Source organism: Podarcis liolepis, assembly GCF_965112155.1.
Source record: "Podarcis liolepis genome assembly, chromosome: 17".
In the NCBI taxonomy this organism is placed as follows: Eukaryota; Metazoa; Chordata; class Lepidosauria; order Squamata; family Lacertidae; genus Podarcis; species Podarcis liolepis.
This window is the reverse complement of record NC_139571.1, coordinates 34,983,230-35,003,876: the sequence shown is the minus strand read 5'-3', so window position 1 is coordinate 35,003,876 and position 20,647 is coordinate 34,983,230. Positions and strand designations below refer to the sequence as shown.

The 20,647-nt window shown below is 45.1% G+C and overlaps 1 protein-coding gene across 5 annotated transcripts in view; it reads left to right on the top strand.

The window, feature by feature from the left end:
* LOC310696196 (ephrin type-B receptor 5) overlaps window positions 1–20,647 on the top strand; it is a 157,018-nt gene that overhangs the window by 117,289 nt on the left and 19,082 nt on the right. For all 5 annotated transcript variants that reach the window (XM_083481395.1, XM_083481393.1, XM_083481392.1 and 2 more), the window contains one exon: window positions 151–489. In XM_083481395.1, coding sequence (XP_083337521.1) covers window positions 151–489 — 339 coding nt within the window. The remainder of the gene's footprint in view (window positions 1–150; window positions 490–20,647) is intronic.

The window sequence follows — 20,647 nt, the reverse complement described above, 5'->3', positions numbered from 1 at the left end:
TGTAGTATTTAGAAGTGTAAAGACTTTCCCCTTTATTTCTTGAAGTGCATTGTGAACCCTTTGAAACACTGCAGCTGCCTTTTTGCATTATTTTAAGGGGGGAGAGTTTCTCCTCAGTTCTCAGGGTCTCCCTCTCTGCGTTTCTTGCAGGCACCCCATCTGCCCCTCGTGACCTCAGCTATGAGATCATTGGATCCAACGTCCTCCTGACCTGGCGCCTCCCAAGGGACTTGGGTGGCCGAAAGGATGTTTTCTTCAACGTCATCTGCAAGGTGTGCCCGACAGGCTCCCCGGGGCCTTGTGTTCGTTGCGGGGACAGCGTCCAGTTTGAGCCACGCCAGGTGGGGCTGACAGAGAGCCGGGTGCAAGTCTCCAACCTCCTGACCCGCGTGCAGTACACCTTTGAGATCCAGGCAGTCAACCTCGTGACGGAGCTCAGCCCAGATGCTCCACAGTTTGCCGCCATCAATGTTAGCACCAGCCAGTCAGGTGAGGAGTGCTTTTGGGGGAGCCCCATTCTTTGCTTTGCCACCTCTGTTTTGTCTTCCCGGTCTTGTTTGGCGTTTCTGTTCAAGCAATGACTCAAACACCAAAGTTATTGGGCCGGCTCTTCTGGTATTTTCCTTTAGAGTCTCACACCACTCTAAAGTGTCCCCATCATACTTAATATTCGTAAAGGACTTTCCATACATTATCTAGCTGTAATTCTTACAACACCTCCATAAGATACTTCTGTTTCAGTGTATCTGAAGAAGTGTGCATGCACACGAAAGCTCATACCAAGAACTAACTTAGTTGGTCTTTAAGGTGCTACTGGAAGGAATTTTTTTATTTCTCCATAAGATAAGTCAATGTTACTGTATTGGCCCGAATATAAGCCACACCCGAATATTAGCCACACTCTTAAAATTAATGGGGGGGGGAGTGAAAAAGACAATACCCAGATATAAGCCACTCCTTTATAATTCTGCAGTCACTCACACCTGTTCCATTTTACTGTATGTCTGTTTCAGTAGTGATATTGTAAAAGCACATTTTTGTAAGGTCGTGAATTTAAGCCGCATTTTAACTGTTCACGGTTGGAATTTGAAAAAAAAAGATGAGGCTTATATTCAGGCCAATATGGTATTATCCCCCACACAATAGATGTGGGAGGCTGAGGCTAACTAAGAACAGCGTGGCTTGCCTAAGAGTATAAATTCATGGAAGAGGTAAGATTCAAACTGGGGGCTTTCAGATTCATAACTCAGTCTCTTGCAGGGTGGTTTTTTTTTTGGGGGGGGAGCCCCAGTGCTTCCTCCATGAAAACTCGCTCCTTAATTCTGAATCAGAGCAAACAGCAATCTGCAGGAAACCCAAATTGCCGTTTGTTCCAGTTCAGAGCCAGTGTGGTGTAGTGGTTAAGAGCAGTAGTCACGTAATCTGGGTAACCGGGTTCGCGTCTCCGCTCCTCCACATGCAGCTGCTGGGTGACCTTGGGCCAGTTACACTTCTTTGAAGTCTCTCAGCCCCACTCACCTCACAGAGTGTTTGTTGTGGGGGAGGAAGGGAAAGGAGATTGTTAGCCGCTTTGAGACTCCTGAAGGGGAGTGAAAGGCGGGATATCAAATCCAAACTCTTCTTCTTCTTCTTCTTCAGCATTGAAAAGTGGGTTTTTGAGGGGAAAGCACAACAACAACAAGAAAGATTTGTGTGGATTTGTGTGGATGAGACCTTAGTCTGGAGGGCCACAGGAGTTGGGTATGTCGACAGCCACAGGGGTCAGAGGAGCAGGTGTTTCACTGTGAAGCTTTGGCAGGGGGACCTCTGAGCATCAGACCTGATGCAAAAATGAAGAACAGTTTCTTGGATTCTGTGGCTGTCTCCAAACAGCAGCTTTTCCTACACCTCATATAATGGCGCAGTTCTAAAGCACGTTGTAGGGAAATGTAGGGATGCTGCAAATCTCTGTGACCTCCTGTTTCCAGAGCAAAAATAAAATAAGCATTTTTGCTTTCGTGGGTGAATGTTATGAACATTTTTGTTGGAACCACAACAGCAGCTGACGTTAATGCAGTATGTTGCACAGAGAAATCAGTTGCACGTGTCGTGTAAGCAGAGATACTGGTCTACGTGATATGGTTGTCTTGTGTTTTTGCACGTCAGATATGCACGAGTAGGCCTTGAGATGCAAGCCACCCTACACACTTTTAGTGACTCTACAGTAAATTTGATTATTTATTGACAGTTGTTACCAACACTTGACCATCACTATAAATAGAGTAGATTTGCTCTGCACTCACTGTGCATATCATAGGCCCAAATTTCTTCTCCTTTTTTTTGAATAACAGTTTGATCTGTGTTAATACTAGCACTATATTATATATAACCTTTCTATCCTGTACATTGCAATCGTAATTCAGGGATAACAGTAAAATTATACTAGCAGCCTCATACTCAGTGTTGCTCAGGAACTGTAAGAAACCAAAACAGCAATAAAAACAACAACAGCAGCAAACAGTGCAGTTTTAAAATAAGTGGTTAAAATCAGTGCAATTTTGGAAGTTTCAGTCTGGCATCAAGTTGTATTCAAAGACAGACAAAAACCTCCTTGATCTCAGGGAACTTCATACAAAATTGCTGCAGTTTTGAACAGTTGTGGCCTGCCATTTTTGTTCAAAATTGTGTCTGGTTGCATCCAAACATAGCTGAAAAACTACTCCTTGATCTCAGGAAAAATAATGCAAAATTGGGTTACGATAGCAGCAAACAAGCAGCTTTCCTAAATACACATAAAAGCAACATCACAAAACAAAGGGAGATAAATTACAGTCAATAAACATCCAATCTGACTCCAGCAAAGTCTCTGAACAAGGAACCAGGTCTTTTAGCTGGTGCTGGAAATTCAGTCATATCTCAGGGGAGGGAGTTCCAAAGCTGGGGCGCCACCACCAGGAAGGCTCTCCCCCACCAAACAAACCTCAGTTTAACAGGTGGCTACACCAAGCAAGCCAGTCTTGATACAGAAGATGAGCTATTCTCACGGGTAACCAGGTCCCACGTTCTTTAGAGTTTTATATACCATCACCAGCATGAGGAAAACAATAAATTCTCCGCATTTTGCTATTCGGTCATGAGTATATCAAACAATGGGCCTTTAAACCTTGCAAAGTATGTGAAATGGTGTTACTGGACCGTGGCTACAGTATAAAGCAAGGACAGGCATTGTAATTCCATCTGCAGTTTTGAATGGGGACTGTAATGCCCCTTTAAGCCTATTTTGGATATGATTATACAAGTAGTCCATTACCGTGGTTGGGATCCCTTTTACAACAAACAAACAAACAAAACCCCAGAACAATTGCACCCCTGCTGTAGCAGCTGACTGGCAAACATGCTGTGCCTGCATTCAGGAAGGTATAAATATCTACGGAAACAAGAGGACAGGTTTTGCACATTCCTAGGAAGAAAATACTGCAAGGAAGAAACATTATTAGAAGAGAATATGTCAGGTGGTCCCCTCCATCTCCTGCTCACCGCTGTTGTTTTGCCTGACCCTCTGCTACCTTTCAGTTCCTCTTCCCTTTCAACTTCCTCCTTTACCTTTTCTGTGTCACACTTGCTCTCTTCCTTCTCCCAGCTGCCTTTTGTCTTGTCTCTTCCTTTCCGCGCACCTTTTCACTTCCCATCAGCTTCTGTCCTTGGCAGCCCATATTTCACGGCCTTTTAAAACGAACGTTGCAACGATGCACCGGCCTGTCTGTCTCCGAAGGGGAAGCATATGAGAGGTTGACAAAAGGTAAAACTATGTGAATCGCTAGTCTGAACTGCAGAAACACAGGCAGTCTCTAGGTCTGCGCAATGCCGGAAACCTTTATCAAAATGTCAGGGAGCCAAGTTGTTGCTGAATTTCAGTGGTGGGTGAAGCCTTGGAAGCAATAAAGCTGCATTTCAGATGTCACCTGTATAGGTAAAAGAAATTCAGTTGGTGAGGTGGAGACTTTCTCATCAGGGTTTGGAGGCTGGCTCTCTAAAGATAAATATTGTGGGATACTTGTGGAATTCAAGGTTAGGTGGCAACCATTTTTAGGCACATCCAGTTGACGCATAATCACCAACATGCGGGTCCTTTTGGACCTGGAAGAAGGCAGAACGGGGACATTCAACTTACGCGCATGGGGGTCAGGAACAGAACCTCTGCATGAAATGTATTTGCAAATTCTTGTATGAAATGACCAAATCTGCATTTTGTAAGGAACTTGGAAGCGGGCTTATATTATTCTGGGTCGGATTGTTCGTCCATCTAGCCAGGGGTACCAACAAGATTTTCTGAGCCTGGTGCACTGTACCTAGACTAAGTGCTTTCTGCTGAACTTACCAAAGAAGAAATAATTTTGCATACAATTTGCAAACAGTTTATGTCGCATGCAAATTTGTATCCACTGTTGTAGGTGCGGGTGTGGCGCTCTCAAAAATAAATCAAGTGTCACACACAAGTTACAAGGTGTCCAACAGACAGAATATCAGCAGGTGAAATTTCCCCCATAGTTCCATGCTACAAAAGGCTTGCTCTGTTTAATATCTGCCTGCCCCATATCTGTGGTTTTGGTCATCTCCTTCCTTGGTCCAACTCTCAGATGAACATGCCTCACATTGCTGTTGTGAACATACAGTAGAAGATATAAAATGGCTGAAAAAGACCACAGTGCTTTTTTACTTATAGGCATCACATTTGTACTTTGTGGCATAAAATTTTGCCTCTTTTCACCAAAATTATGCATGTTTTGTCCCATCCCCTAAAAAAAGAGAAAATAGTACACCTCCAAGGCTTCAACCGATCTTAACATGGGCCGGTTATTGTGTGTTTAGATGCACACACCCCAACTATAATCAAGTGAGCTTACTCCCAGGTTGGTGTGCACAACAGACCCTGTTATCATGAACTTCTCCACCCCTTTCCCACAAGAAATCCCAGACTGCAATCCTGTACCCACTTACCTTGGGTTAAGGCCCATTGAACATAAAAAAGATTACTTCTGAGTAGGCATTCATACAGTTGAACTGTAAGTTAATTATCCATTACATTCTTTATGAGTGTCTGGTCCTTAGTGGAGATGCTTAAGCCTCTTTGCAAAATATTCAGTTTGCTGCTGCTGCTCCTCCTCCTCCTGCTCTTCTCCTCCTCCTCCTCCTCCTCCTCCTCCTCCTCCTCCTCCTCCAGAAGTGAGGGGATTCTTTAATGGTAGATTCTGCAGAAAGTAACTTAACAGAGAGTATCTGAGCTCAAATGTGCAGGGGATGAAGAGGCAGGGGTTCCTGGTATCCAGGCAACTCACTTGTCAATCACAGCTCTGATTTCACTCGTTAGCTGAAAACACTGAAAGGCACCATTCTGCATTTCAAGTTTCAGCCCAGCTCAACTTCTGCGCCCATTCTCCAAGAGCACATGCGCAAAATCCTGGAATGTGATACCTGCCTTGAATACTGAGATAACCTTGGTGTGGATGTTCAGAATGCCATAGCATATTTCAGGTTTGAACCGCCGTCTGGCCCTTGCATCTGTTTTGCAAAGGGGGCCAAGGTGGGAGGCGGCAGTATTAAAAAGAAATGCAAAACGGATTGTAATGCAACACTCCCAGAGGCTGAGCCCCTTGAACGTTGTGCTTTGTGAGCAATAAATCCTAATGCTAACTTATTGATAAGAAGTTATGATAACCTTTAATAAATCGTAAGTCTATCACAAGGTAAACAAGAGTATTATTGGAGTGGGAAAAACAGTAGAGCACACAGGACTAGAGCGGTGGGTGGCCAAACCAGGAACCCAACCTGGAGTGCACATTCGCCATTCCAAGGTGGGTCCCTTCAGTCAGGAGTCTGAAAGTGGAGGTTCACCTGGAGATGGGGATGGAGTTAGGTGCCTGTAATGAAACAGGTTCTGCTCTATTAACCAGATCTGGGAAGAAGTCCAGATTCCCAGCACGGAGGCCAACCCAGAGGCTGACGCTGCCCCCCTCTCCTGAGACTTGTTCACTAGGCTGGACCCCAGCCATGGTGTTCCAAATTCAAGCCCTCTCTGCCCTGACATGTCTTGCTGCTCTTGCTCGCCTCTAGTAATCCCATTTCTGGTCTTGTTTCTGGAGAAAATGAGCAGCTAGGCTGGTTTGGGCTGGGCTGGGCTGGGGCTCCATGTCCTGCCAGCAGCAGAGCCATAATTGGATTCCTTGTGTCTCTTTCAAATTGTGGAAAAACAAAGGTCCTCAGGGAGGCTTCCTCAGGTCCCTTCAGCCGTACAAGAGAAGCAAATCACTCTGATGCAGCAAAGGGGTCTTGGGAGACCAGGAGTGCTGAAAGCCTCCCCGTCAGAGTAGCGGTACCTATTGGGCAGCTATTGTGGTCAGGTCCTCCTTTGTCTGCTGTTTCCCCCCCTCCCCCCTCGTCCTCTTCCCCAAGATCATTAGGAGTGAGCTTGAGATGAGCTGACCTCGATTCGTAGTGACAGCTCACGCTAACTAGGCCTCTGTTGCTCCGTCACGTGGCCCCACCTCACCCCCCGCCTCTATCTATTCGTCCCCCTTGGCAACTTTTCATTTTAGCTTAGCTTTTTTTCTCCCCGATTACACATACATTTGGGAAGACTTGCCTGGGCTCAGAGAAAGGCGGGATAAAGGAGATGGGGACGGGGGGGGGGGCGGACAGGAAGAGGAAACCCTTTCTGAATGAATGGCTGTGTCAGTCGTAAGGACACAAGACGAGTCCTGCTGCATCACACCAAAGGGCCATGAAGTCTGGCAGGCTTACAATCGCAGCAGAGGGGGAAGAGACCTCCCCTGTTACTTGTCCTCAACACCTGGTATTTAGAGGCATGCTTGCTGCTTCTGAACATGGAGGTTTGATTTATGTACAATGGATAATGGACATTGATAGGCCCCTCTGTTTGTATAGTTTTTAAAGCATCTAAATGGTTGCTGTTATATATTGTGTTTGTGAATTCCACGAGCTAGTTTTTTTTGTTGTGTGAAAGTACTGTTGTTTGGCCATCTCACACCTTTTGGGGGTCCCAAGTGCTAGGATTATGAGAGATGGAGAAAAATTATCTTTGTATTTTTTCCTCTGTACTGTTAACCATGGTATACGGCTCTGTCGTGCCCTGCCCCTGTTGCCTTGTTTTCTAAATGAAAATGCCCCAAATGTTCTAGCCTTTTCCTATAGGGAAGATGCTCCAACACCTTGATTATTTTGGTTCTCAAACCCCACCGCCAGTTGTGTGTGTGTATCTTCTCCCTTTCTCCCTCCCTCCCTCCCTCCCTCCCTCCCTCCCTCCCTTATAAACCCAGTAGATCACTGCAGTCTGCAGAAGTGCTCCTCCAAGTTCTAAAGATCTCAGAAGCCCATGTGTCAGGCCATATTCTGTGGAATCGTAGAATTGTAGAACCCTCTGCAATGCAGGAATTTCAACATGACAGATGACCATTCAACCATTGCTTAGAAACCTCCAATGAAGGAGAGGCCACCACCTTCTGAGGGACTACGTTCCACTGTCAAACGGCTCTTGCTGTCAGAATTTTTTCCCTGATGTTTAGTCAGAATCGCCTTTCTTGTAACTTGAATCCATTGGTTCAAATCCAACCCTCCAGTGCTCCATCTTCCATATGGCAACCCTTTAGATATTTGAAGATGGCTATCTCCTCTTGGTCTCCTCTTTTCCAGGCTAAACATATCCAACTCCCTCAACTGTTGCTCATAAGGCTTGGATTCCAGACTCTTGACCATCTTGGTCTCCCTCTGCACACGTTCCAACTTGTCAATATTCTTCTTAAATTGTAGGACCTAGAACCTGATACAGTATTCCAGGTGTGGTCCAACCAAGGCAGAATAGAACAGTACTATTACTTCCCATGTATATTAAGGAGAAATTTGTGCTAAAATGCTGGTGAACTTTCATGAGGGTTATTTGCAACCTGGTGTGGCAATGTGGAGAACTGAACTAAGAGTAGAAAAATGAGGAAGTGAGAGGAAGTGAAATAGACATATTTGTCTGGCCGTAGTCAGGACACAAGTTAAGCTGATAAGATACATGGTCCAATAGTTTATTGTAATTCGTTTCATTCCTACACAACAAGCAATGAATAAACTAGAAGGTAATTTTAGATTTACGTTATAGTAAATTTAGGAAAAGCACCCTTACTGTAATAGTAGCTCAGCAAAGGAATCAACTGCCTAGGTGACATGTGGAATTTGCTGTTTGTTTATTTTACTTGCACTCTGCACCCAGAACAGGAGGGCAATCAGAATTACATGGGCATCATTTGAATCCATACCATTTGCCATGCAATTTTAGATGGGACAAAATAGTCTTGTCATTGATGGCTGAGTACCACATTCAAACCTGCCTTTGAAACTAGTTTATGCATGGATCCTTCCACACACCACTTGGCAGCAATTATGAGATTTCGTCTCTGGAGCTTATTCTGGCTCTCTATTGAGAATACCTGCATGTTTCCAAGTACCTGTATGTTGCATCCACACTTTTACGTTTTGTGTAGGCATGCACACTTCAAAAAAAAAGCAGTGTCCTGTGGGGGTGCAAATGAAGCCAGTACAGAAATGCTCCCCACACTGACTGCATCCCACATTTGAACTTTCTATAATGTCACTAGAGAATGCAGAAAAACGTGCCAAGCAAACCCAAGGCTTTTTTTCAGGCAGGCAACAGCTGCCACAGGTGTCTACAGATGTGAGGGCACGACCAAGTTGCCTTGTACCTGCCAGAAGTTACTAGGCAGGCTTCCTGGATGTGCTAGACCTGGAGAGCTGGGATTTGAAGAGGCTATAAGTACAGGAACCACCAAGGTGTGATGAGGATTTCATCTCGAGTCAGTGACATTCACAGGCAATAGTGCAGAAGGGTCATTAGGCAGACTTTACAAGGCTGAAGAGATACGGCTGAAGAGGAGATTTCTAGGGCTGAGCGTGACCCTGAGATTATTGACTGTGAAGGCAGATAAAAACTTTAGCTCGGGAGGAAAATTGATTCAGGCTATTACTCTTGCTGCAAGAGGCACATCCGTTATGTTCAGCTGAAAGTTGCAGACAGGTATGTGCCAGGGAAGGGCACACAGTTTTCATAAGATAATGCACACTCAAAAACCATTAAGGTGTATCCAACAGAGAAGGCCTGCATAACTTGTGACCCACAAAGCCAATTGTAACCTGCCCACTACATCCTATGTTGCTTTCCAGGTGTTTTTTTCTTCCAGTATCAAAACCAAGAGCTATATCAAGCCCCTGGTGGGACACTTGATGAGCTATATTTGGCCAGGTCGCTTCCAAACAGGTTTGTGCTGCTAGCTGTACACTACAGTGTCAGATTCTCCCTACACCGCACAAACATTTTAAAAAATTAAATAAACAGCAGAATCCACTGGAAACTCCTACACAAGTCCCACTAAGATGTGGGGGGGGGGGGCAAGTAGTGATAATCAGCACTGGATGAATGTTTTCAGTGCAAAACATAGAGAGTCCCACAGCAAGAAAAATGATGGGTTATTGCTGGGACTGAGCTAGGGACATCCGGTTCTTCTCGGTCAGGGTTTCCCAAAATTGGGTCTCCCGCTGTTTTTGGGCTACAACTCCCATCATTTAAAAGTGGTCTGAAAACAGTGTAACTTTATATTGCTGATAATATGTCCTATGTAGTATTGATGGCTGTGGCTTTTGGGAACGCATATGCAATGCAATGCCACATAGTCTCGGGGTTTCTAAGGAGTTATAGGACACCTATGATTTGGTCTACATGAAACATAATCTAACTCTTTCTGTCTGCGACCTGGGTCACATGTAACACTAAGCCAAACTATGGCATAATGCAAGTGAGCAAACGTGGTTTCCTAGAGCGAAGATTGCATTCATGCACTTCCCCCGGTCTTCCTGCTGCCATACTACTCAAGGCTAAGCCATGGTGTGGCTTAGTGTTAGGTCCGAACCTGGGTTCATGTTTTATCTTGCTTCAGACACACTGTGAACTACAACCAAGATTTGTTCTTGCTTTCACCATTCATGGTTTCTCTGAGGGAGACCAGTTTGGGGCAATCCACTAATATCAGCTCCCTAACTGCAATATGAGGGATGCAGGTGGCGCTGTGGGTTAAACCACAGAGCCTAGGACTTGCTGATCAGAAGGTTGGCGGTTCAAATCCCTGCGACGGGGTGAGCTCCCGTTGCTCGGTCCCAGTTCCTGCCCACCTAGCAGTTCGAAAGCACGTCATAGTGCAAGTAGATAAATAGGTACCGCTCCAGTGGGAAGGTAAGCGGTGTTTCCGTGCGCTGCTCTGGTTTGCCAGAAGCGGCTTAGTCATGCTGGCCACATGACCCGGAAGCTGTACGCCGGCTCCCTCGGCCAATAAAGCGAGATGAGCGCCGCAACCCCAGAGTCGGTCACGACTGGACCTAATGGTCAGGGGTCCCTTTACCTTTACCTTTACCTTTAACTGCAATATGAGGATAATAATAATGCATATCTGCTTAACAGAATCATTTTAAGGATTGCAGTGGGGTGGAGAACCAGTAGACCTCCAGATAGTCTTGAATGACAACTTTCATTATCCCTGACCATTGGCCATACTTCTGGGGGTGGCAGTGAGTCAGAATTCAATACCATCTAGAAGGCCACATGTTCCCCACCTTTGGATTGCAATAAATGAGCACATGTGTAGTACTTTGAGCACATATAAATGCTAAGTGCTAAAGTAGAACCAAATTGCACCATACTTCTCAAAGTCAGTGATGTGCAGTGAAATTTTTCATAGAGGGATAGTTAAAGCCAGAAGTGCCAGCTTGCGAGGGCGACATCAGGCACATGATGTCCTGACATCATGCATGTGTGCCTCCCTGGGCTGGGCAGAAGCTTCCTGGGGTTTGGGAAGGAAGCTTCAGGCCTCTGGCTGGATGCTAAAGCCCTCCTGCCTCCTTCCCAAAGCCGGAGGAGCTTTGGGAAGGTGGCAGCAGGGCTCTTGGACCCAATAGAGCATTGCATCTCCCCCCCTAAGCCGGGCAGAAGCTTCCTGTGCTTTGGGAAGGAAGAGTCAGGGGAATATTTAGGGGACTAGCCCAGTCCCTAGTCCACTGACCGCACACCATTGCTCAAAGTACAGATGCATTGAGGGCACAACTACATGTTACACTGAAAATGGCACCACTGTTCTCCCCATGTCTCAAGTTCATGATGCAGCCTCTCAGGTTGTAGCGTTCCACATCCCTGCCTGCCACAGCCCATTATGTGGAGCATCTGCCTTGCATGCAGAGGGTCATAGGTTCAGTCTGTGGGGTCCATGGGTAGGACCAAGAAAGACTCCTGCCCCAAACCCTGGGGATCTGCTGGAAGTCAGTGTCAACACTGATGGGCTGGATGGACCAGTGGTATACCTGGGTATAGAGCAGCTTCCTATATGTTACTCTGGAAGCGCAGAATCTGGCCAGCACAGGATTTGATGTGCAGCTCCAACCTGAAAGAACAAAGACAAGAATAAACTAATGAGAAGGATAAGCATTTTAAAAGCAGAGAGAGAGAGAAAAGGCCCCGCTGTGCAGCAAGGAAAAAAATCACGTAGCAAAGCAAGCAAGGCGAAGCTAATCAATACGAATAACAACAAGCGGGGGAAAGCAACAGCAAAATACTTGAGATAGTTTTAAGTGGCACTGCCGTCTGGTTTGCTTGACTGTCATACATGGTCCACGTAGGAAAACATTCCTGATGCCTAATGCGGCAAACAGCAGGCTGAAGGCGATTGCTGAATCCCTTCATTAAAAGCCTAGTCCCACTGCCATCTTCAGGACAAGCTGATCCTCAGAGATTGTTTGTGGCAGCAAATTATCTAAGTGCTATTAGGCACAGCTAGTGTGTCTCCCCAAATAAGCCTCATTAGAAGAGAGCAAAAGTTAGAGCAGTGACAAATTGCCATGCTTTGGTGCTCTAGAGGTGTGGCGCGTACAAAATGAATCCTAGAGCCGGGCGGCCCTGCAGTGCGCAGAATTGATCCCCTAGCTGCAAAACAAGGAAGGACATTGATGTGGTGCGTGTCTCCTTGACTGCAAATCCACAGGTTGGTTGCAAGCCAGATGTTGGGGCCCTGTGTAAGAGGCCTGCATATTTGTATCCATGCATCCGCTGTGTTCATGATGTGCCTGCGTTGTTTAAGGAATGATGTTAAGTGTTGTAATATACTGTATTTTTCAGTGTATAACACGCCCCCATGTATAAGACGTCCCCTATTTTTGAGGACTCCAATGTAAGCTTTTCTTTGGGGCGGGGCAGACCAGAGCTGTTGAGCTTTTTTTAGGGGGGATTCCCGGAAATCGCTCACCCACCACAAAAGCTGCCTATCAGCTGCTCCCACCAGAAGCCGCCAATTGCCACAGCAAATCAACACCAGCCCTTGTTGCAGCCACCAATAACACACAAAATAGCCACTGACAGTCTCCGGCCAGCAGAAGATACCAATACCATGTCACCAGTATGCACTGACTGTGTATAACACGCCCGCCATTTTTTACTAAATTTGTTTAGGAAAAAGCCCTTGTCTAATGTACGGTAATGTGCCACATTGTATCTCTTTCAAGGGGTACATGGTGCTGTAGGGATGTTCATTTAGTGATGGTACCAAGACTGAATAAAAACTGGTAATTTTGATGGAGCAATACCCTGCCAACCACTTATCTTCTAATTTATTTATTTATTGTTAGGGTTTTTTAAAAAAATATTCAGTGCATATCGTTTACATGGACCCCCCAAAACACACACACACACACACACACACCCCTAAGCTGTTGCTTCTTCCTGGATTAGTCAAAGGGGAGATTTCATCCAATTGGGGATGTCACAGTGAATGGACTTGTTACCTGTAGCTTTTCACCTGGGTTCCTACAGTGTGTGGTATTCCTATTAACTGCTTAGCATTTTGAAGAGAAGAAGAAGAGTTTGGATTTGATATCCCGCCTTTCACTCCCCTTCAGGAGTCTCAAAGCGGCTAACATTCTCCTTTCCCTTCCTCCCCCACAACAAACACTCTGTGAGGTGAGTGGGGCTGAGAGACTTCAGAGAAGTGTGACTGGCCCAAGGTCACCCAGCAGCTGCAGGTGGAGGAGCGGAGACGCGAACCCGGTTACCCAGATTACGTGACTACCGCTCTTAACCACTACACCACACTGGCTCATTTTGGACTAGGGATGCTGTTTGCATGAGCTTTCGTTTCAGTATCAGAAAAACCAAGAGAGGCAGTTGTGTTAGATGTGGGCAACTGTTCGTTGCATGCCACCAGCATAGATGAACATAGTGTAGGCCAGAGCAGAAGGATGCATGACTCAGCAGTGTTGGATTCAGGTTACGCTGTTTGCCTTTATAGCATATATGTCTTTTTAAAATATTGTTATTATTATTAATGTTTATATACACCACTTTTACACACAGAAAAAATATGGCTCAAAGTAACTTGCAGTATTAAAAGCAAGACAATAAACAGAACTTTATTACATTTATAGTCCACTTATCCTACAAGGAGGGACGCCGGTGGCGCTGTGGGTTAAACCACAGAGCCTAGGACTTGCCAATCAGAAGGTCGGCGGTTTGAATCCCCGCAACAGGGTGAGCTCCCGTTGCTCGGTCCCTGCTCCTGCCTACCTAGCAGTTCAAAAGCATGTCAAGCGCAATTAGATAAATAGGTACCACTCCGGCGGGAAGGTAAACGGCGTTTCCGAGTGCTGCTCTGGTTCGCCAGAAGCGGCTTAGTCATGCTGGCCACATGACCCGGAAGCTGTACGCCAGCTCCCTCAGCCAATAAAGCGAGATGAGCGCCGCAACCCCAGAGTCGGTCACGACTGGACCTAATTGTCAGGGGTCCCTTTACCTTTACCTTTATCCTACAAGGAGCATAAAGTTCAAGCTGATATACATACAACAACCCTGTGGGGGAGATTAGTCTGAGAGACAGTCACTGGCCCAAGGTCACCCAGTGAGGTGCATGGCTGAGTGGGGTTTTGAACCCTGGTCTCCCAGGTCGTAATCAGCGTTGATCACTACACAACACTGGATCGCTCCACATATCAAGAATTCAATTCAACATTATAGAAATGATTAACTGAATAATAACTTTTTTTTTAAAAAAAATATATTATAATATGCATATCCATTATTTAACACAGGCTTCCTCAGCGTCTGCCCTCCAGATGTTTTTGGCCTACAACTCCCATGATTCCTAGCTAGCAAGACCAGTGGTCAGGGTTGATGGGAATTGTAGTCTCAAAACATCTGGAGGGCCGAGGTTGAGGAAGCCTGATTTAACATTTCCGTTTTTTTAAAAAAAAAAAATCGTGGGATTAGAACTCCCAAAGTGAAGAACTTCCGTTTAGTGCTGCTCCTCTGGCGTAACTCCCATCACACCCAGTAGTCAGGTAAAAATAACCTCTCTCTTCAGAACCAGCTACTGGCCTCTCACGCTACAGCTGGGTGCTCCTATTCTTCCCCACAGACAGATCTTCTCTTCAGGCCAGCTCACTGATGAACTGGCTTTCTGGGCTCGTGATCTCTCCCCATGCAGTCCAGGAACTGGCAGAGGGGGCAGGATTTATGTTAAATCTGCTATAACCCCCTTACTTCCTGATATTTCTGCTCTTATGCAGTTGCGGGGAGGGCTTAGGCGTTCACAGCTGGGGACAAAGTCTCGAGTGGAGAGAGGGATGTATTATCGTTGATATTTTCTTTACAATTGCACCAAATTAGATAGGGTTTGGAAACGTTGAGGTAAGCTTTGGATGCGCAGGCCTCTCAAAGAGAACGGGTAATCTTCTTGCTTGCCCTCCTAGTTTCTGCAAGTGGTCCTCCTCCTCCATATTTTCACCTTTTAAGATTTGTTCTGTTGGGGACTTTTATTCAGTCTTGCACTGTCCCCAAAGCTTGGAATCCCACCTGTCCCCAAAACTATTACTAAAAGCTTGTATCTTCATTCAACCTAGTTGCAATAGTCTTGCATCCTGTGTAATCCTATAACAGAGTTTTAGTTATTTCCCATTTGACTTTTATCCAGCAAGGGTTTTGTAAATGTGCGAGCCTTTTGTTAGGAGACAGCAACAGTAATGACGGCATAGTAATAGCCGTTGGCAGCTGAGCTCAACGTGGTTTGCTCTCACTTGCTATTTGGCTGTTTGTGATAGGATGTCGTGACAGCACGACGTAGCCAATTAGATTTGGCTATGGACTGATGTCATAGAAGGCGAGTGAGAGCACGGCAAATGAATGAGCAGACATGGTTGCAAGGAGTGTTGGAAAATGGCCAGAAAAGCAAAGCATTTTTCAGCACTGCTATGAGTAATTTCAATTCAGCTGGAGCCATTACAGCTGCTGTTGCAGATGTACAAAATAGTGCTGCCTTCTCTCTTATTGAACCAGACTCTGAATGTTATATAGAGGGAAAGAGAGATGCAGAAAATATCCAGCAGATCCGGAATGTATTCTTTGAGTGTTTAAACGAGGGGTGTGAACCTGTGAGCCCCAGCCAACATGGTGAATAGTCAGGGGTGATTCATAGAATTGTAGAATTGGAAGGGATTCATTTCATTTCATTTCATTCATTTATTATATTTTTATGCCGCTTTTCTTTCACACAAATTACATCTTGAGGGTTGTAGTCCAACAACACTTCTGTGATTCTACGAACATATTCAAAGAGGCTGCAGGTCTCCCATAGCTAGTTTAAATGAAGATAACATAGAAAATACCAAAGATCCAGTATGTGTAACACAGAAGAACTGTTCATCTGCCACATATCACACTCCCTTCTTTCCTATCCAACTTTCTTTCCACTCTTCTTCAATGCACAATTATTTATTTATAGTAATATTTGTTCATTCATCATTGTTCAAATATAATGAGCCTATAATGCACAGTTGGCACGCCAGGTAGGTATTTTATATTTTCTTGTCAGATAAATTGTAAGAAGTGTTATGCAGACTGTTTGTTTCTGCACCCAGATGCATATGAATATTACACTCATAAAACAAGCTGCTGTCAGGCATGACCAAGCAATGAGTTCTGTGTCACTGCAAAGTTATTAAACACTTTCCCCAAGCAAATATTGGTCCAATAAATGTGGTTCCCCATATCTATTTATTTTGGCACAAATGGCGTAGGTACAACACAGACTTGGTTGGAAGATGTACGAAGCACACCACTCTTGACTCTGTAATGCCAGTGGATTTTGCTATTCTAAAATTTCTAGTTCTTAGATATAAAACTAGTTTTCTGTTTTGTTTCATGGATAAGTAATTTATAGGGATGAGTATACCTCCATCTTCCATTATTGTTCCGTGGGTTCTCTCTGCCCTGTGTTCTTTTCCAACTTTCTTCTGCTACAGTGTGGAGAATTTCTAAAATTAATTCTGCAACTGGTGCATATGATGTTTGCTGAGACTTCCTGTTCCTTTCATCAACATTCGCTTGGGTTTCCCCCTACCACTGCCCCACCACCCCAGACCAGGTTGCCAAAGTGAACAAGTGCTTGTGTTCACCAGGGTTCCTCTTTGCATGTCGTGCCACCAAGGCTGGATAGCTTAGTTGGTTAGAGCATGGTTCTGATAACACCAAGGTTCGATTCCCACAAGCGACAGCTGGATATTCCTGCACTGCAGGGAGTCGGGCTATAGCTGATTCTCAGGATCCCTTCCAATTCTGTGAGTCTAATATGAATAAGCCTTTGCACATGCCAGCAACTTGGACAAAATAAAAGGTGTGTATGATTGGAGATGCAACATGCAAGAAAAGACATGCTGATCATTCTGTATTATAATTTTTTTAAATAATAATGGGTGGATTGCCAGCTTAACGATTGACGTTCAGGGAGAAATTCCAATGGAGTGAATATCATGAGTGGTCCTGCTAACTTGTTTCACGATCACTTAGGACAAGCTGATACCAGCTCCTTCTCACACTCCTGTGGCAGCAGTGATGTGGGAAGGAAGCAGTTTGTAAGCTCTTTCCACCAGGGGCCCAGGTCCTGTGAGAGGTTTTCAAGGGGAAAGTTGCTTCAGTCACCCCCAAATTATTGAGGGAAATGTTAGAAAGGTCCTTTAAAGGGAGGCGGATGCCAAAGTATAGAGGCATTTAGTGGGTTGGGAATGATGGGTTTATTGAACTTGTTCATAGTGCAGAGGCGTACTGAAATTTGTTGCACTGCTCCGGAACATGAGTTCAGAAGAGGTACCTCCCTGTCCCTGCCTGCAGACATCCTGCAGAACTCCTCTGCTCAGTTGGTTAGAGCATGGTGCTGATAATGCCAAGGTTGCAGGTTTGATCCCCATACAGGACAGCTGCACGTTTCTGCATTGCAGGGGGTTGGACTAAATAATCCTGAGGGTCCCTTCCAACTCTATGATTCCTTTGCTTGGTAAATTGAAACTCTACTGGTGCTTTGTGTGGTTTTTAAAAAAATACTCTTCTGCTAGCTGTTTCTTTCATGCCAGTAATTAATCAGGCTGGGTTTTTATTATTAATATCACTGTAGCTCTGAAAACGGGCTGCTATATTTTAAGCGGTTTTTAATGAATTATTTTAACAGTTAACTTGTTCGTTATAAATATGCTGTAAGCTGCATCATGCCGTTGGGAGAGGCAGGGCATCAGGGCTCTGCAAACAAACTTTAACGAGTGATTGAATTAATCAAAGGTAAGGGCAAGAACGCCTCTGGAGCAAGTGAGGTAGGAAGAAGACCAACCCACTAGCATGATAATCCCTAAGACGCCTTTGTGCTCATACTCAGTTAATCATCAAGAAGCAGAGGAGTCTTGCCTCTTTCGAGAGGGAGCCATTTGGAGCAGTTTGTTGGCAAAGCTCAGATGCAAACACACAACAGTCGTATTTCCTTGCCCGCCTGTGCCACTTGCATGCCCGTTGTAGATCCCTTTCGCTAAAAGTGCGGTACTTAAAGCGATGTTAAAGAAATATCCATTGAGCTTTCTTCACAATTAGGGGAGCTTTCCAAATTAATGACTGGGCCTGGGGCATGGAGTTTGGTGGTCCATCTTGCTGCAACTCCTGACCTAATGTGTACACTGCTTAAGCAGCAGTGAAAGCAAACAGATATATGGTCAGGTACTAAGTGCTGGCATAATGTTTAGAGGTGGTGCATGAATGCCACTATAAGTGATAGTGATGCATTTTAAAAGTTGGTTGCGGGGAGTAGTGATGGCGAAGACATTCAGTTCACTTCGCCTTTAAAGGTCAGCCTTCACTCTTTCTGAAACAACGAGCAAACCAAAACTCAGCCACCCTCCAAAATGCACACTTCTCCAGATTGTTAGGTGCAGCCGCAAAGCCGAGTCATTTGTGCACAAATGCATATACTAGGGCAAGTTGGCCATAAAATGCATTTATTTGTGCAAACAGCATTGAAAAAGGTGCTATATAAGGGGGATAGTGCTTTGCACGTTGGGCAAATTGCATACCAAGGTTGTGTATATTAGAAGAAATCGGTACTAAAATGCTGCTGAGAAGTTTGTTTGTTTCAAATTTCACAAACTGATGTGGAGAACTGATGAGTGGGAAAATGAGAAATAGGGAGAAACTATCCCATCCCTGGATGGGGAGGAAGCAAGCCACGGACATAGGAAGCTACCGTACAGTGAGTCAGACGATTGGTCTAGCTAGCTTAGTATTAGTATTAGCTTAGTATCAGAAAGTCGCCAGTTCGAATCCTCGTGACGGGGTGAGCTCCCTTTGCTGTGTCTAGCTCCTGCCAACCTAGCAGTTTGAAAGCACACCAGTCCAAGTAGATAAATAGGTACCACTGCGGCAGGAAGGTAAACGGTGTTTCCATGTGCTCTGGCTTCTGTCACGGTCCTCCGTTGCACCAGAAGCGATCTAGTCATGCTGGCCACAAGACCCGGAAAGCTGTCTATGGACAAACGCCAGCTCCCTTGGCCTGAAAGCGAGATGAGCGACGCAACCCCATAGTCGCCTTTGACTGGACTTAACTGTCCAGGGGTCCTTTACCTTTACCTTACCTGTCTACACGGACTGGCAGTGGCTCTCTAAGATTTTCAGACAGACTCATTCCCAGCCCTACCTGGAGACTCCCAGGATTCTTTGCAAAGGAGTTTTGGCGCTCCATCTTGCTGCAACTCCTGACCTGATGCAGTAGCGAAAGCACTGTACCACTCGGCTGCAGCCCCTTAGAGAGATTTGATTTTATAATTGTGCAAGGACCGCTTTTTCCTGCTTCCCTTCCTTGGGACTCGCCTTCCCTCCCTCCCTATTTATCTGCTGCTGTCTCACCAGCTTTACTGGCCGAGCGGCTGTCATTCCCACACCTGCCTTCTGCCACACACACAGAAAACACGAAGGCAAAGTTGCTTCATAATGCTTAGAACCATCTTATTTCTGCTTTGGAACTTGAAATACCATAAAATGGATGATTAAAATGAATGATTTACACTAATGATATTCATGCCATCCTACACTACATGACTTCAGGCTCCATGTCTGCTGAGCTGAGCTCAACACACTGCAGACTTTTTATGTGAGAGAGCGTTAAGCAACAGGACACGCTCCCCAGATTACGCCTCTCCATTTGCAAGGCGTACGTTTGAGATGTACATTAAGAAAACTGGTATGCATCTAACAGCTAACCCCCAGGGAGCTCGGCAGGACTCCCCTGATTTCATAGGAATTGTCCCATTCCCTCCCTCCCAATACCCTCATTTTCTCTTTCTCAGCAAACCATAGTTACTCTTAGAACCAAACTAGTCAAGCCCTTGTTTGTCTACAGAAACAGAATGGGAGACTTTGGTTTGTTCATGGTTTTCCAATCCTGTTTCACAGACAAATACAGTTTATGCTAACCATGGTTTCCTAATTAAGATATACGTAATGGCAAACTGCGGATTACCACAAAAAGGGATTTTCAGGAGGATTTGAGGGGATAGAGCACACAAGCCTCCATGGATCCTTCGTTCAATATCACAACTGAAATGAGCTAAAGTCTCATTTAAAGTCTCATTTAGGTCAGTGTTTCCCAAACTTGAATCTCCAGCTGTATTTGGACTACAATTCCCAACATCCATGACCACTGGTCCTGCTAGCTAGGGATCATGGGAGTTGTAGTCCAACAGCAACTGGAGACCTACATTTGGGAAACACTGGTTCATGTTCATCTTAAGACGCATCAGACAGCTTTTTTGTTTTCTTTGCTTGTGCTATAAAGTGCCATCGCATTATAAAAATAAAAGTACCTAGTTGATACAGTGGGTAAGTGGTTTGTCTCAGGTAACTTTATTTTTTAATAAGACTAAGGGCTGTGAAGAACAGAAGGAACAAGGAGTACCTAAAACATTTCAGTGTGATCTTTCCTCTCGTACTGTTGTTTGATTTACATTATGTGAAACTCGTTCCTGCTTGCCTAAGCTGGTTAAAGCCTCTTTGATTTGCTTCTCTCGGAATAATTTCCTCTTGTTTTATATGAAGAGGGGGGGGGGACCCCTACCCTCAATCCTTTTGTGCTTCTCAGTGCTGAGAAGAAAGCAGCAGGCTTTACTGCTTTGCCAGATGTTTGCCAATTGGCCCAGGTGATTTGACTCTGGCCCTAGTTTGCCAGTTAGTCCAAGCTTTTTTTTAATCATGTAAGCAGCA